This window comes from Haliaeetus albicilla, chromosome 3, assembly GCF_947461875.1.
Source record: "Haliaeetus albicilla chromosome 3, bHalAlb1.1, whole genome shotgun sequence".
Lineage (NCBI taxonomy): Eukaryota > Metazoa > Chordata > Aves > Accipitriformes > Accipitridae > Haliaeetus > Haliaeetus albicilla.
Genome location: NC_091485.1, coordinates 1,031,833 through 1,046,214, shown reverse-complemented (window position 1 = coordinate 1,046,214; position 14,382 = coordinate 1,031,833). Strand labels below are relative to the sequence as shown.

The following is a 14,382-nucleotide window of genomic DNA, read 5'->3' as shown; positions in this document are numbered from 1 at the left end:
TGATGTCATGCCCAGTATAGAAACTGGGGGCAGTTGGCCTGGGGGGTGGCTTGGGAACTAACTGGACATCAGTTGGCAATTGGTGAGCAATGGCATTGTGCATCGCTTGTTTTGTATATTACAATTCTTTTATTGTTATTGTAATTTTATTATTATTATCATTATTAGTTTCTTCCTTTCTGTCCTTCCTTTCCTGACAAGGATCACGAAAGGTGGTTACAAAGGCTTCCATGAAGTCCACCTTATACATGTGCAAATGTTTACTTCAGTCAGTTTCCAAAACAGCTTTCCTTTTTTTCAGAAAAAAGTGTCAGAGATCAAGCAATGGATAAGAACATAGGAGACAATCTTCTATAAGTAGAAAAAACAGATTATAGTAGAAAGTCTATCAGTCTTTGTCAAAGAAATTGAAATTATTTTAAGAAGTTCCCCTTATATAACAAAATGAAATATTGGAATAGTATAATAAAATGAAGACCTGCTTAAAATTTGAACCTAAATGGTTCTATCAGTAGATAACACAATTTTTAGACTACACTGCAGTATCCAAACCAGAACAAAACTCCAAACTTTGTTGACTTAATGAAATGATGTTGCTTAATGAAAGCCTACAATATCTGAACAGAGTATCTGTATGATAGTGAATATATAATCAACGGGCAAACTTGCATGCATAAGAAAGCTATACTGTTTGCCAGCCATGGCTCCACTAGTGCATGGTCTTTCTGCAAATGCAGACTCTGGTCACAACTATTAATCTAACTAAAATAGATCTCTACTATGGAAAAGACTGAATTTTAAATAATTGTTCTGTGCTCCTTTAATCTCTGGCCCTGGTCATTGGAGGCCAGGGCACAATCCATTTTATTCTAAGGTAGGCTTCTAAAATACATCTGAATTACATGCTAGAAGTGGGAGCTGCTTTGATGTCAGGTGCAAATGCCTACTGCATATTCCAATGAATTCTTCCCAACATCTTCCCAGGCAAGTATGAATTTAACCCAACTGCTATGATTCTCCTAGGCAGAGCTGTACCTACACCAGTGTATTTCCTGTATAACTCTTTACTCATCTGCTTGCTCTGTTAGGATCTTTATTATTATGACTACTAGGGAGGGGGTTATGTTCAAGAAATCAAGGTTCTGTCACGTGTCTCAGCAGTACTTATTTTGTACCAGTGAAAGCAAGCAATTATGCCTGATGGTTATCAGCAGGAAATACTGCCCTTCCAGGCTGACAATGCTGGATTGCCCATAATTTTAATCAGAAACCAGTCAGTTTCAGGAATCGAAAGTGGGCTCTGTGTTCCTGCTTACGATGAAGTAATTTGTGCTGCAGATCTTTTCTTACTCTTGAAACAATAATGATACAAATAAGAGAGCATGAGGCAAAGACAACATAAGTGTGTGAAAGTGCCAGTCATTGTCTTGGTAAATACCAAGTAATTATTGTGGTATTGGGTAAAACTGAGCCTGTGAAAATAGGCTCTTAATTACATTTGAAGGTCTATGTCAATATGAAGCACTTCTGTTGTGTGCAGGATGACATGTGAAAATGGCAAAAGATGAAAGAAAATTTCAGTTCAGAGCTCTGGTGGACATGAACATCAGCTCTTGCTGATATTTCTTCCGCCTCTTGAGCCTGCTTGCCATGGCAACCTTTATTTGCTTGCGGTAAAAGGAAAGGTATCATCATCCTTCACTTAATGCAGAATACAGCATTCAAGAGGAGAAAAAACCAGCTTTTAAAATAAGTGGGAAAGCAACTTTCTTCCTGAAGCTTGTATCCTGCTGTTCATTCTAGACAAACTGCTGAAAAGTATAGCTACTTTGAATTTTAAAGAGCTTTCTTGCTCTGAAAAGAAGAAGTATTTTAAGGGTGAAACAAAATGAGACTCAGCCTATCTTTGACCTGGTAAGGAACACTGCTGATTTATCTTTCTTGTCAGTTAGCTGAGTAGTTCAAGAACCAAGGGGGTTTTGCCTCAAAAATATTTAGTCCAAGACTGGTGCCAAGTGAATAGAAGAGCATTACAAATCAGGTTCTGCAAACTCTGTAAGCTTCAGTGTAAAAAAGGTGACTTATGAAAACTGAGGCAAGGTGAAAAAGCCTGTGCCTATCATGAGACATCCAAAATCATTTCCAAGTTGCTGGATTCAGGTACCTTTAGGCTATGACCCAGGTGTATATCAGGAGTAAAGATTCAGCTGGACAACAGGCCTTTCCTTTTCATCCTTGTTTCTGTGCAAGGAAATTCATATAAGAACTGTTGTATATGCTGAATATGCACCAGCCTGGATGAACAGCCAGGAATGCTAGGACATCTTGTAGCATTCCTCAGAAGGCTGAGGCTATTCTTGAGCCCACGTCATTTGTTTGCCCAGCCAGGCTGTCTCCAGAATAGTGGGGGCTTAAATTTCCAGATCTCAAATTAGTGTCTTAACCTTTGGAATTTCCTACAGCCATTTTCTTTTATACATTTGTGCACATTTCTTTAATATGCATATTTCTCACATGTCTTGGAAAGACACTAATGGTTTTATAGGGCCTTCTCATTACAGAAAAAAAGAAGAAAAAAAAAAGCCATTTTCTCCACATATATTTGAAAGATTTTCGTGTATCCCCTTAAATATATATATTTTAATAAAAGTAATAATTAGTATTATTTCCCACATATTAAATGCAAGGGTGGCAGAGCTAACTTTACTGTGAAGAACCCAGGTTTAGAAAGGTTGTTTTCAGTGACTTGCCTGATGCGAGATGGACTAAGGTCTTGCACACAGGCTTTATGTTGCCCAACTTCATTGTAAGGACATACAACTTACCTGAAAAACTGTGTGAGCATCACAATAAGTTGCAGTGGTTTGCACAAATTAAAAGTATTCTTGCCTGCTGAATTGCTGGAAAGGATATTTCAGGCAACATTGTCTGATAGTGTATGCCCATTATGCAGGTCTTCTGATTATGCAGTGTTCTTTAGAAAATTATATACTGCTTGTAAAAAAAAAAAAAAAAAAAAAAAGATAAAAAAAAGGAAGAAAATCAGCTTCCCAGAAAATAGGTGATGTTCTTGACTAAAACATTTCTCATCTGCTGGACATCCAGGACCCAAGTCATTATATTCTAGCTCACAGGACTGTCAGGAAGCATAGGTATTTTATTTCATTGTTACTTAGATAACATTGTGCTAAGCATGGCAGAAATAGTTTTGCTAAGAAAGACATGGTGACAGAAGTTTCTCATCAGGAAACTTACACTGTGTGAAATTCATCTCACATTTTGTCAGATAAAGTTGAACATAGAAGAAGGTACCTTTAGAGGAACCATTTATTTCAGTCCAGAATATTTGCCTAAAATAGATGGAATTCTTGCTTTCTGGATGGGCTTACCTCTCTCCACAGAATACTAAGGGACCCTAAACAATTATTTTATCTCAGATATTTAACTTTTTAGACAAAGTAAGATGAATCAGATCTTGAAAGTTCTTTATGTGTAAGATGAAGATAATTGTGTGCACGCTCTTGGCATCAGGAATTTTGAGAGCTATGGACAGGCATGATTTCTTGGTGTTCAGATATTCTGATTAATATTCTGAATTATGGTCTGGCTACAGACCATATGTAGAATAAGATTAAACGGGGAGATTGCCAAATTGTGTTTTCTGTAATTAATGGACAGAATTTCCTTCACCACTTGCTTCTACATGGAAGTTCTACCTTACTTGACCCAAGAGGGATATTTGTTTTCCCATACCGTTCTGTATGTATGTATCTGTAGTATTTCCCTCAGTTGCCGTAATGCTGTATGCAGCAGCAGCAGCTATAAGAAATGCACAAAACTGTCTCCAGCTCATCTTTGTGCTCTGAGCCAGACCCTGGGGTCTACATTCGTCAAATCCCACACCACCAGAAAGGCAGATAAAATACATTCATCGTGGCAATACATTTAGTAAATATTTAGGGACTGTCCTTTTTCCTGCTTACTCGGTTCATGAGGCTCTTGAATTTCAGCTGGACTGAGTTCACTCACTGTTGAGATGTTGACATGTAGAAGGCAGCTTTGTCTCGTATAAATAGCGCAGCTAACTTCAGTATTAGGAGAAAGTCTGAATTCACTGGGATCATTCTCATGTATGAAATCTGTAGGATCAGGCCCACCTCCAGTCTTACTTCTTCAATAAGACTTCCTAAATATTTAAACATTTGTTGTCATTAGTAAGTATACAGAGGTCGTCAACAAAGGGAGGATAGAATTTTGGTACATGATAAGAAACATCACTCCAAAATTAGCTTGTTGACACTGGGGATATTTCTGAGACATACTTATTAATATAAGCAACTATTCTTTGGACTGTTATGTGCTTGGCAGGGGAATATTTGTGTGACAATTGTTCAACTTTGAAAGTACCTAAAAACTCGATCTTGTGAATGGACACCCAAACCCACTGAAATTTATGAACATGGTTACAAACTGTTACTTATAGCTTAAAAGAGCAGTTTAGAGCATGTTTGACCTGCCTGTTCTAGAGGAAAACCATAAAAAGAATTTGTGGGAACTTGTATTCTCTTGTGAAATTTATGGAACAATTGATACAAAAAATTCCCCTCTTTGTTGTCACAGAGTATCCAAAAGGCAATTTAAACTCATGTTTTGTGAATCAAAGTGCCATTTAAAAATAGTGTGTGACTGTTCCTTTCATCTCAGTGTTTTTGAAGAAGAAAACATACGTAACTAATACTTTGAAATGGAGTTAGCTATTTTGAATCATAACTTTTTTGCTTTTTCAGTGTTTTTTTTTCTTTTAGCCACAATAATTGACTTGCCCAGGGTAACTCTAAATGTTAAATAAGCGTTATAATTATGCATGTTGCTTGATAGGAGAGTTGACAGATTCTGATGAAAGTTAAATGTGTGGAAATATGGAGTAACAGAAATCAACAGTTACTCTGCCATTGTTACTGGTTAACAAACGATTGGTGCCTGGTTTGAGATCCTTTTCACATATGTTTAAGTCTATGAGTCCAGCTTTCTAGCATTGATTGCAAGGCTGGTGCCTAAACTGAACAAGCATAGAGATTAAAGAGAGCAGACAGGAAGGAGGAGACCAAGATCAAATAGATTCCTCCCTTGCTGTCACACATATTCTTAAAAAGCAGGAGATTGCGCAGTTTCTCATATGCAGTTTCTGTTAATAACTTTGCAGATTCATACGGAAGAAAATGTTGCTTTTCTTTTTCTGGAATGTCCTTCTTTTGAACCTTCCTTCAATTTGTCCCACAGGGAAGTGCAAGCGAGGCCACCCTGATTTCACTGCTTGCTGCAAGAACAAAAACTATCAGATGGTTGCAATCAGAAAAGCCTGAGCTAACAGAAGCAGACATCATGAGCAGGCTGGTGGCCTATGCTTCCGATCAGGTGAGTACCTCTCAAAAACATGGAAACATGGGGTCTATACTTAACATTCAGACATCTTAATAGGTAGGTGAATTACATAGAAACTGTGTGGATTGTTGACTATTTGGTTTTGCTTGTTTAAATCTTATTGTACATCGTAAGTGGGCTGGTATCTCATGTGAGCTACCATAATACAAAGAATAAATATCCAGAGGTCAGTGTTACATAAATATTACTTCTTTACAAAAAGAGCTCATTTGAAGTAAATAAGGATACTTGAGTAAGGTGTTAATTTCAGTTGTGTTGAGTAAGTCTAGACCATCTTTTGTTACATCTAGGCTTGTGTGTCCATGTGTGCACACATTATTTTCCTCCTACGTACACGTGCACAAACAAACACGCATACATCCTCCCCCTGTATGCATGCATGGGTGCAGGTGCATGCACACAGACAAACCTAGTGCATGAATATAAAGCAAATTGGTCATAGTACTTGAAGAAGCCCAAACATTTTTTCTTTTTTTTTAAAAGAAAAAAAACTCCTAAGATCTCCATGTATCAATCCAGCTAAGAAATCTTACAAGAAAACAGAAAATGTAATCCTTGATTTCTGACTGAGTGGTATTTAGCAGACTGAGTTAGGCTAAATTCTCAGCAGGCCAGGACCATGAGAGGCTTTTACTGTTAATGAAAGCAAATTTTAGTCTTGTCAGTTCTGCTGCTCCTACCTTTCTGACACACTAATCCTACTGAAGGGCCAAGCAATGTTGTTTCTCTCAGTAGCTGTGACATTTTCTTATCTACATGTCAATGAGATAGAAGAAACTTCCTTGGTACTTGATGTTTAGTTTAAAGTAATATCTGATTATGCAGAATAAAATGGCCAGGTTTCAGGCTTACCTTGATTTACTACTAAGTTTATGTTAAAAATCACTGGAGAACAAGTTAAAAGTACACTTGCTCTTTGCTGGTGGGAAGAGGGACTACACTGCTAGGGTGAGAAGAGTCAGGACAAGAAAATATGAGGAAAGATAAGCTGTTTTCAGAAGGCACAGAGGATGTTTGTCCTTTTTTTCTGGGACCCGAAGGTCTGTATTGTGCAGACGGCCAGTCCCAGAGCTCAAACTCTGACCCAGTGATGCACAAAACCTTTTACTTGTTTTCATTTTTTGTCCCATGTAAGTGGCTGACCTGAAATGAGGACTGACAGGCCTTCCTGCCTACTGAAGGTCAGAGGATCTTATGTTTACAGAAGGATTTGCCTTAAGATATTGCTGACCTTTCAAAGCAGATTGTTGCAGAGCTCACCGGTCCTTCTGCATTAAGAACAGACCTGCATGACTCATAGGCAGTAATCCACAAAAGAAAGTAAACCAAAGCCATTCTGTGGAAGAGAAAACCATGCACTGACAGAGAGCAACGCTGCAAGAATGCATTAGGAGGGAGGTAAAAAGCTGCCTCTGGACACTCAAAGCAGAACGCTGAACTCGGATCTCATGTATCTTGGGAGATCATTTTAGCTTCTAGGCATTTGGGGAAAATCTTTATCGCATCGAAATAATTTTGCTTTGTGTAAGTGAGTACAGAACAGGACTGGCAACAAATCTTTCCCCAATAACTACTTGGAGGGTTGGAGAAAACAAATGAGGATGCCTGTCTGTTTTAGTGCCTGGGCTATCCTGGCTGAGGCTCCTCTTGCAAGGGATACTGAATGTGAGACCTCGGAGCTGAGAGGAGCATCCAGCTACCCCAGACAGTAGACACCTGACCAGGATTGGGACCAGGACAGAGGTCAGGGTAGTTTTTTGATATTCTCAAATTTTCTCAGGCCATTTTCTTCATCAGCCTTTTTTTGCCATGTTTATTCAGCTACCTTAAGCAGCTGCCCATTCATTTCATTGATTTCTGCTTGGTTCCTTGCTCTCCTCGAGGATGGTGGGAGATTCCCAAGTACTTTGCTGAGGACTAGGACTTCCATGGAGCAGCAGGTTACTAAAGATTTGTTATAATATTTGTTATAATGCAATTTTGGAGGCTTGAGGAAGCAGTTCAGAGGTTCTGACTGGCTAACAACCTTAGTGTGTTATTATAGTTTGCTTATTTACAATTCTTGCATGAATCAGCTATAAAATACCTCTTCCTATTGTACACTTGAATGAAGTATGGTATTGCTATGGTACACACATTGTTTTCCACTTCAAAAAGTTATATTTCAAGTCTAGACTTCCAAATTTTCTCAAGTTGGTGCTGAATTAGTTTACCAAAATGGTTTACCAAGAGGCACTGATGAGATACAAGTTAATAGTAAATCTGCCTTTAAAACATGTCGTTCCAGGGATACGTGAAGTCGAAAGGCAAAAACTTTATCTTCATCTGGTCTTGGTCAACCTATGTTTTGGCTTAATCTTCTCCATGATTATATGCTAAATTAGAATAGAATTAGTAAGTGCTCTTGTAGGCACTAGCAAGAACCAACAAGATGAGTAGGATGGAGATTATGAATGAGAATAGTCACAATATGAAAAGGTGAGGAATTTTTCTCTTTCAAATTAAGGACAATTAATGAAATTGTAGAAGGTGGAAGGTAAAATAGCTTTTTTTGGTTTTAGTTATGCTCTAAAGGAGAGTATTTTGTGGCTAAGCATACCTTTTACTGTTAATAGGTTATTATTGTATCATACGTCACAAATTTATAGGAATTTCTTAATGGTATCTTTTGTTTTTATTTACTGAGATGTGCTTTTAGGTTCTAAAAATATTATTTAAGGGGAATGCAAGTAAAGTGGGTTATAAATAAAATAACATATTGGGAATGATCCTTAATTGCCTAACAAAATGAATGAATGATTGAACCACAATTTAGTCAGTAGGTAATCTAAAAAAATGGTCATGTAAGAAAATATCTCAGTCTATACCATATCATGACGTATATTTTTTTTAGAGTTCAGCAAAGCTGTGCACCTTTAAAATATGCTAATCAGCAACCGAATCATTATTAGGCAAGCTGATTATCTACATGTCTTTTGGTTGATTTAGAGCCAAATCCTGAAGCTCTTAATCAATCCTACCTAACTGTGATCACGTTAATTAAAGCTCTCACTAAGGTTAATTGAACTCTTGTCAGAATGATGCCATGGCAATGGTCTCAAGAATACTTCAGGGTTTCTATTACTGTATTTTTGTGTGTGTGTATGTATATATATGAATGTGTGTCCGTCTGTATGAAAGAGGGAGAGGTATGTATCAGTTACATACCAGCAACAGTCCCAGGATCTCAAGTATTGCTTTACTTGAAAGAAATGAATTTTTTTCTTTTTAAATTCAAATGAACTTCTTACATTCCAATAAAAGGTATCTGTCTTAAAACTTGCTTATTTCCTTGTAGGCTCATTCATCAGTGGAAAGGGCTGCGTTAATTGGTGCTGTGAAGATTAAAAAAGTTCCTTCAGGTGATACATTTAGTGTTTGTGGTTCAGCCCTGAAGAAAGTTTTGGATGAAGACAAAGCTTCTGGTCTTATCCCATTCTTTGTGAGTACTGGATTTTAATTAATCAGTGGATTTATAGCTTCTGATAAGCTATTTTTGACATGAATAGATGATCTCATCCCTAACAGAGGGATTGATAGGCAGCCTAGCTAGAATACTAGGACAGGTTCCATGAATGTTCTTCACATAGCTTTCTGTGCAGGAGGAGCAACTAATTTGAGCAGCTGGTTGCACTTCTCAGCAAAAATAATGTTTTAAAAGGACTTAAAGTTATATTAGACAGTTGAATAAGTGGAGGTGAATTTTGTAGTTGCAGGTAATCCTGCAGTGTTGTAATCTCCTAACACTTGAATTCTGAAATGCCTCTTTTACAAAGGTATACCTTTATTTTTCAGGTTCTAACTTACATGTAAAACAAGTTTAAAGGCAATAAATTAAATGATGGTGTCAAACTTAAGTATTTTCAAAAACCACTAGTTTCCACTCCTCACTATTTCAGCAAATAAATTAACTTCTGTAATACACCCCAAATAATCATCAAGATCAGATATTGTCAGACAGGTATTTGTGAGTATATGACTTGTCTCTATGAGGTGAGCTATAGGGAATCTGGCTGTGGAAGCTTTAGGTGGCATCATTTCTTGTTATCTGCCCACTTTCTTTTCCAGTGATTCCTGCTTCCACAGCAGTCTAGCAAAAACAAATGTGTTTATATCTCAGTAGCTAAAGCTCATGCTCCCCCAGTTTTTGACACAGAACAGTGTTAGATTGGATACAATTCTGAAGTTTGGTTCTACTATGATAAGCACCTTATTGAAAAGAATATTCGCTTATTCATCAGATCTGCTCCTGCTGTCAGTTCCGAACACCATCTTATTATTTCAAGTTAAAACAAGATATTACCATTTGTTTATTTCATGGAGTAAGTAACCTCTGTTATGTTTTTGTACATCATCAACAAAATGTTTTGCTCATTTCCAAGCATTATGCCCTACAAAACTTGCTATAGACCATGGGATGTATCTATTAAAGGATATAATATGCTACCAAGAACATGTTTTTACTGGCCTGCACTGAAGAAAAATTGGAAGGGAAAAAAAAAATATTTTAGAAACCAAGAACTTCAGAAATGGGATTTTTTTAAGACAGTTAAAAATGTCATGATTTTTTTTCAGAAAAGTCATGTCTGACTTGCCAGTTAATTCTTTTCTTTCATGTGTTAACATTTTGAAAAGGGCTAATGTGACTTGAAATTTCTGTGAACTGTTTTCAGAAGAATTAACAGATTAAGCTTGCTTATAGTCATGGATAAGTGCCAAATGGGACAAAGAATCTTCAATTTCACCAAGCTCTTTTGAAAATGTAATCTTTTTACTCTTCCTGTTATTAACCTTTAGTGTCTGTTTTTATGCAGTATGAGGATGACTAGGGTGAAAAGCATTTTTCATATGTATAGAATGCTGCTAATTTCTAGCCTGCCTAGAACTAGTGAGTCTTCGGAATGACCAAACACATCCCATCAATTGCTTTCCAATATAAGAAGACTATAACTGAGAAACAAAGCATCTCTAGGGCTTCCAAAATGAACTTTCTTCTGTGGGCAGCACCTATTGAAGTGGAGATGTGCCATAAGGCATGTTTTATTTCTCTGTTACATGGTACCAGCTCATAAGATCTTATATAGGATCCTACTTGTTTGTCTCACTGTTAATTTTAAACAGTTACAAGTACAGCGCTATATCACATCTCTGTGCACTAACTACAAAGTTAATGTGTTTTTTCCTCACCTTTTGTCTATTAACAAAAAATTGCAACTTGCCCCTGATAAATATTCATTCCTTATTAATTTTTCTGTGTAGCAAAAAGAAATAAAAAATTCTGGTTTATGTACTCAGTGACACCTTTACAAAGGGTGATTTAACTGTTGTTTTTCTTCCTCTGTTTGCTTAGCTGTGCAAAACAGGCTTTCAAAGACAGCAAAGGCTCAGTCTGAGTTAATATGGCCTGTACCAGGTCTTCCATTTATTTGTATACATAAAACATGTCAGCTTAGATTAAACTAGATCTCATTATCCTTATGGTTGGCCTCTTAACTGAAAAGGTGTGTTAATTCTCTGTCATGCTGAGCAGCAGTCCATGCACTGTATTAGTGCTCCCTTTTCTGGCTCGCAGATTTCAAAAGCCTTTCCATTTCTTTTGTTCTTGAGTAATTTGGTGCTATTTTATTTTGTCCTGGTGACAAAGATATGCACATTGCCAAGGAAACACCTTATGCCACTTTATTCCTTGTCTCCCTGTATTCACTGATCCTTCACTAAGGGGAGTGATTCAACATCAAAGCAAAAAGTTTAACAGAAGAAATTCTGCCTGAAGAGACTTGTGACAGCAGAGAGATCATTGCTAATGAAGACATCTTGGTTGTGTCCAAGCTGATGCAGTCTTCCTTATCAGCAAAAAACCCAAAAGTTTTGTAGGGAATTTGTAGGGATTAAAAAGGAAATTAACTAGATAGAAGTGCTTTGCTTGTAGAGGTGAGTGGAGAATCAGGGGTGCATTTGCTTGATGTGAAACAGGTTCTCTCATTACAGCAATCTGGTAATTATAGGTTTGCTTTTCACATACATAGGATTTGGCAGTCAGCCTGTTTTGGGGAGGGGCATTGTCTTTAAAATGAGTCTTTGAATTCCTGTCCACCATCAATATCTTTTAGCACTAGTAATGTGTATATCATTTTGTTTGGTGAAGGCTATTGCCAATTAGTGTACCCAGACGTCTAGTTTTGTTTCCTTTTTTAATTTCTAATTCAGACTTGTGTTAATTTGTCTCTCAAAATACTTTTGCAGAAATTGAAACAGAGATATTTTCATACAGTAAAGCAAGCAGACTGTGCAAACAAAGCATAGTGTCAGGTGTTGAGGCACTGAAGTTGCCACAATTTACTGAGGAGCAATTTCCAAGTGTGGCTGATATGCAGCCCTTCATCTGGCCACCAGTTAAGGAAGACCTTTAAAGCATGTACTGAAGTCATGTCCATTTTATTAATTATAAATGCTAACCGGTGGCTAAGCACATGTGTAAATGCCTTTCTCAGTTGAGCCCTATGCTCTCAACTTGAGACAGGCCTCTACATTGGATGAACGTTGACCAGGATTCTCAAATGTGGAGACCACTAAGTTAAGCATAGCTAAATTCAGACATAGTTCATGCGTTCAAGCCTAGTTCACTTGAACATGTGTAAGTTCATAAAGCCTGTGAGCTTTATGCTGTCTTTCATAAATCAACATGGATATATTGCAGCTGGCATATATATGGTACAATATACTCCAACAACCTCATCCAGTATAAAGCTGCTGTAAGGTGATTGCCTTGCTGCTGAACAAAGGCCCAGAGTGAAATCTTTCTGATTCTAGCTGAAATGACTCTTCTGAATGATGAACTGCAGGATATTAAGAAGCAGGCTGTTTGTATCCGGGACTCACTTGGGAAACAATAAATCAGAATTAGAATGACAGAGGATCCATCTTTTCAGCAGAAGTTAACACTTAGATCCTGACCACAGATTTCCATTTGGAAGAAGCATTCTTGAGACATGTACAGATGTCTAGGGTGACGTTTCTTAACCCACAGTTTGTGAATAATTGCTGTTTCGTAAAAGACTGAATGGTGGTTTAGTAAACTGTTGCAGTTTTTTTCAAGCCACAGGCATTCTCCTGAGTACAAGCTGGCAAACAAATGAGTAGGTGAAAACAAAAACAATAAGAGAACATTGAAAGTCCTGCTTCATTTTAGTTAATTGCAAATGAAAAGCTTTGTGGTGAAACTGTGCAAAATGTGTCCACATCTTTTTCAAAAGCTGTAGGAGGTCTTCCAATTGAAAAGATTGAGAGTCATTGCTCTCAGGCATCATAAAGATTCATGCGTGTTTCATGACATAGCTCTTGATTTCAGGAAAGTAATACATGAGATGACTGATGCAAGCATTTTAGCTGCTTTGTATTCGCAACCAGGGCTGAGTCAAATCTAAAGTGCACAGCCTGAAAAGGAGAAGGCCTGCAGGCTATACTGAGCCATCAGTCCCATTTCTGTGATGCAACCTGTCTCCCGCCCTTTGCACAAATGTGATTTTGCCAGTGTTATACAGATCACAAATTGAGTTAGATTCATTGTGTAGTACTGAGGCAGGGTGATGCGAGTCCTGACAAGAGCACATGCTGTCACTTTAAGTGGTTTCTGAGAATTAGAACAAGTAGCTTTGAGGCTTAGGCACCTGCAGAGAGGACAACAAATTTATTTTAGAAACATGCATACTTTACAGAATAAGCCATTATTTAAACAACTAAGCATATGTTTGAACTCATATAATCTCTCATTGAAGCAACATACTCCTTATCCTGATTAGAAAGAGAATACTTTAACTGCAGTACAAAACTAATAACAACATGTAACTTTCTTTTGTGAAATCTCCATCATTATTTCAATTGATGGACTAGCCAAGATAATTTCACTCTAATCGTGACAGAAAGTCCACACCATATTATCATAAAATATATATAAAAATACATAGCTAAATCTATAGTGCACTCTATTTGGGTATTTTCCAATCCAATGGGTTAACCCATACTCTTTATGTATATAGAAAAATTAGAATTTTCATCACGGTATCCTCCATTTCTTGTGACCCAATTTGTAGATCTGTAGTTCAGCCAAAGATGATTGTGGGAACATTTTGGATAGACAATAATGCAATAAAAGTATTTTCACTCCCTACGTGCATGCCTTCTTAGTAAAAAAGGGAGCAAACTTACTCCTTTTAAAAAAAACTAATCCTGCAATCTTTTTAAAGCAACCTCTCTCAAAGGATGATTAAACTTCCAGAGAAGTTGTAATGTATCTTAAGGCACTGTAATTATTCTGTTCTTCTCATGTGGCTCAGGAATATGGGAAGGCCCAGTATAGATAAAGAGCAGATTATTTTGAGGGAAAAATGTGTTGGCAGCAAAATTTTATTAACTATATATTCAATGTGCTTCTCATTTTCAGAACTGTATTTGTTTCAAACTCAGGTTCTTAGTAGCTTGATACAGAAAAAATACTGAATTGTCCCTTTCTTATTTTAATAATAACTTTTCCCATAGCCAATATTTTTTATTGGTGCAATGAAACATGATCATAGCAATTAATATTGCTGTAATTGTGAAGTTGGGGGAACATGTGGGCTGTCAGGGATAAAATGTTTTCAGGGTTTTATATGACTACATTTAACCAGGTCTGCCCAATACAAAGGCAGGGCATGACTTCCTCTAAGAGTGTACATAAATTCATATGAATTGAGTACTATCTGAGTACTTTCCATTAAACAGAAAAACTCAGCTCCCTACAACAATTAAAATGTCTCTGAGGTATATGGTATAATATAGATGCAGAAATGTTCAAAAGTGTACTCAAAAGAGAGGTTTTACATCTCTAGCAATAGATTATTGAATTAGTTCAATGTTCTTGGG

General features: G+C 37.1%; 1 protein-coding gene across 3 annotated transcripts in view; it reads left to right on the top strand.

Moving 5' to 3' along the window:
* Window positions 1–14,382, top strand: part of DDC (dopa decarboxylase) — a 78,794-nt gene that overhangs the window by 32,955 nt on the left and 31,457 nt on the right. For all 3 annotated transcript variants that reach the window (XM_069778675.1, XM_069778674.1, XM_069778677.1), the window contains exons 5-6: window positions 5,281–5,415; window positions 8,780–8,923. In XM_069778675.1, coding sequence (XP_069634776.1) covers window positions 5,281–5,415; window positions 8,780–8,923 — 279 coding nt within the window. The remainder of the gene's footprint in view (window positions 1–5,280; window positions 5,416–8,779; window positions 8,924–14,382) is intronic.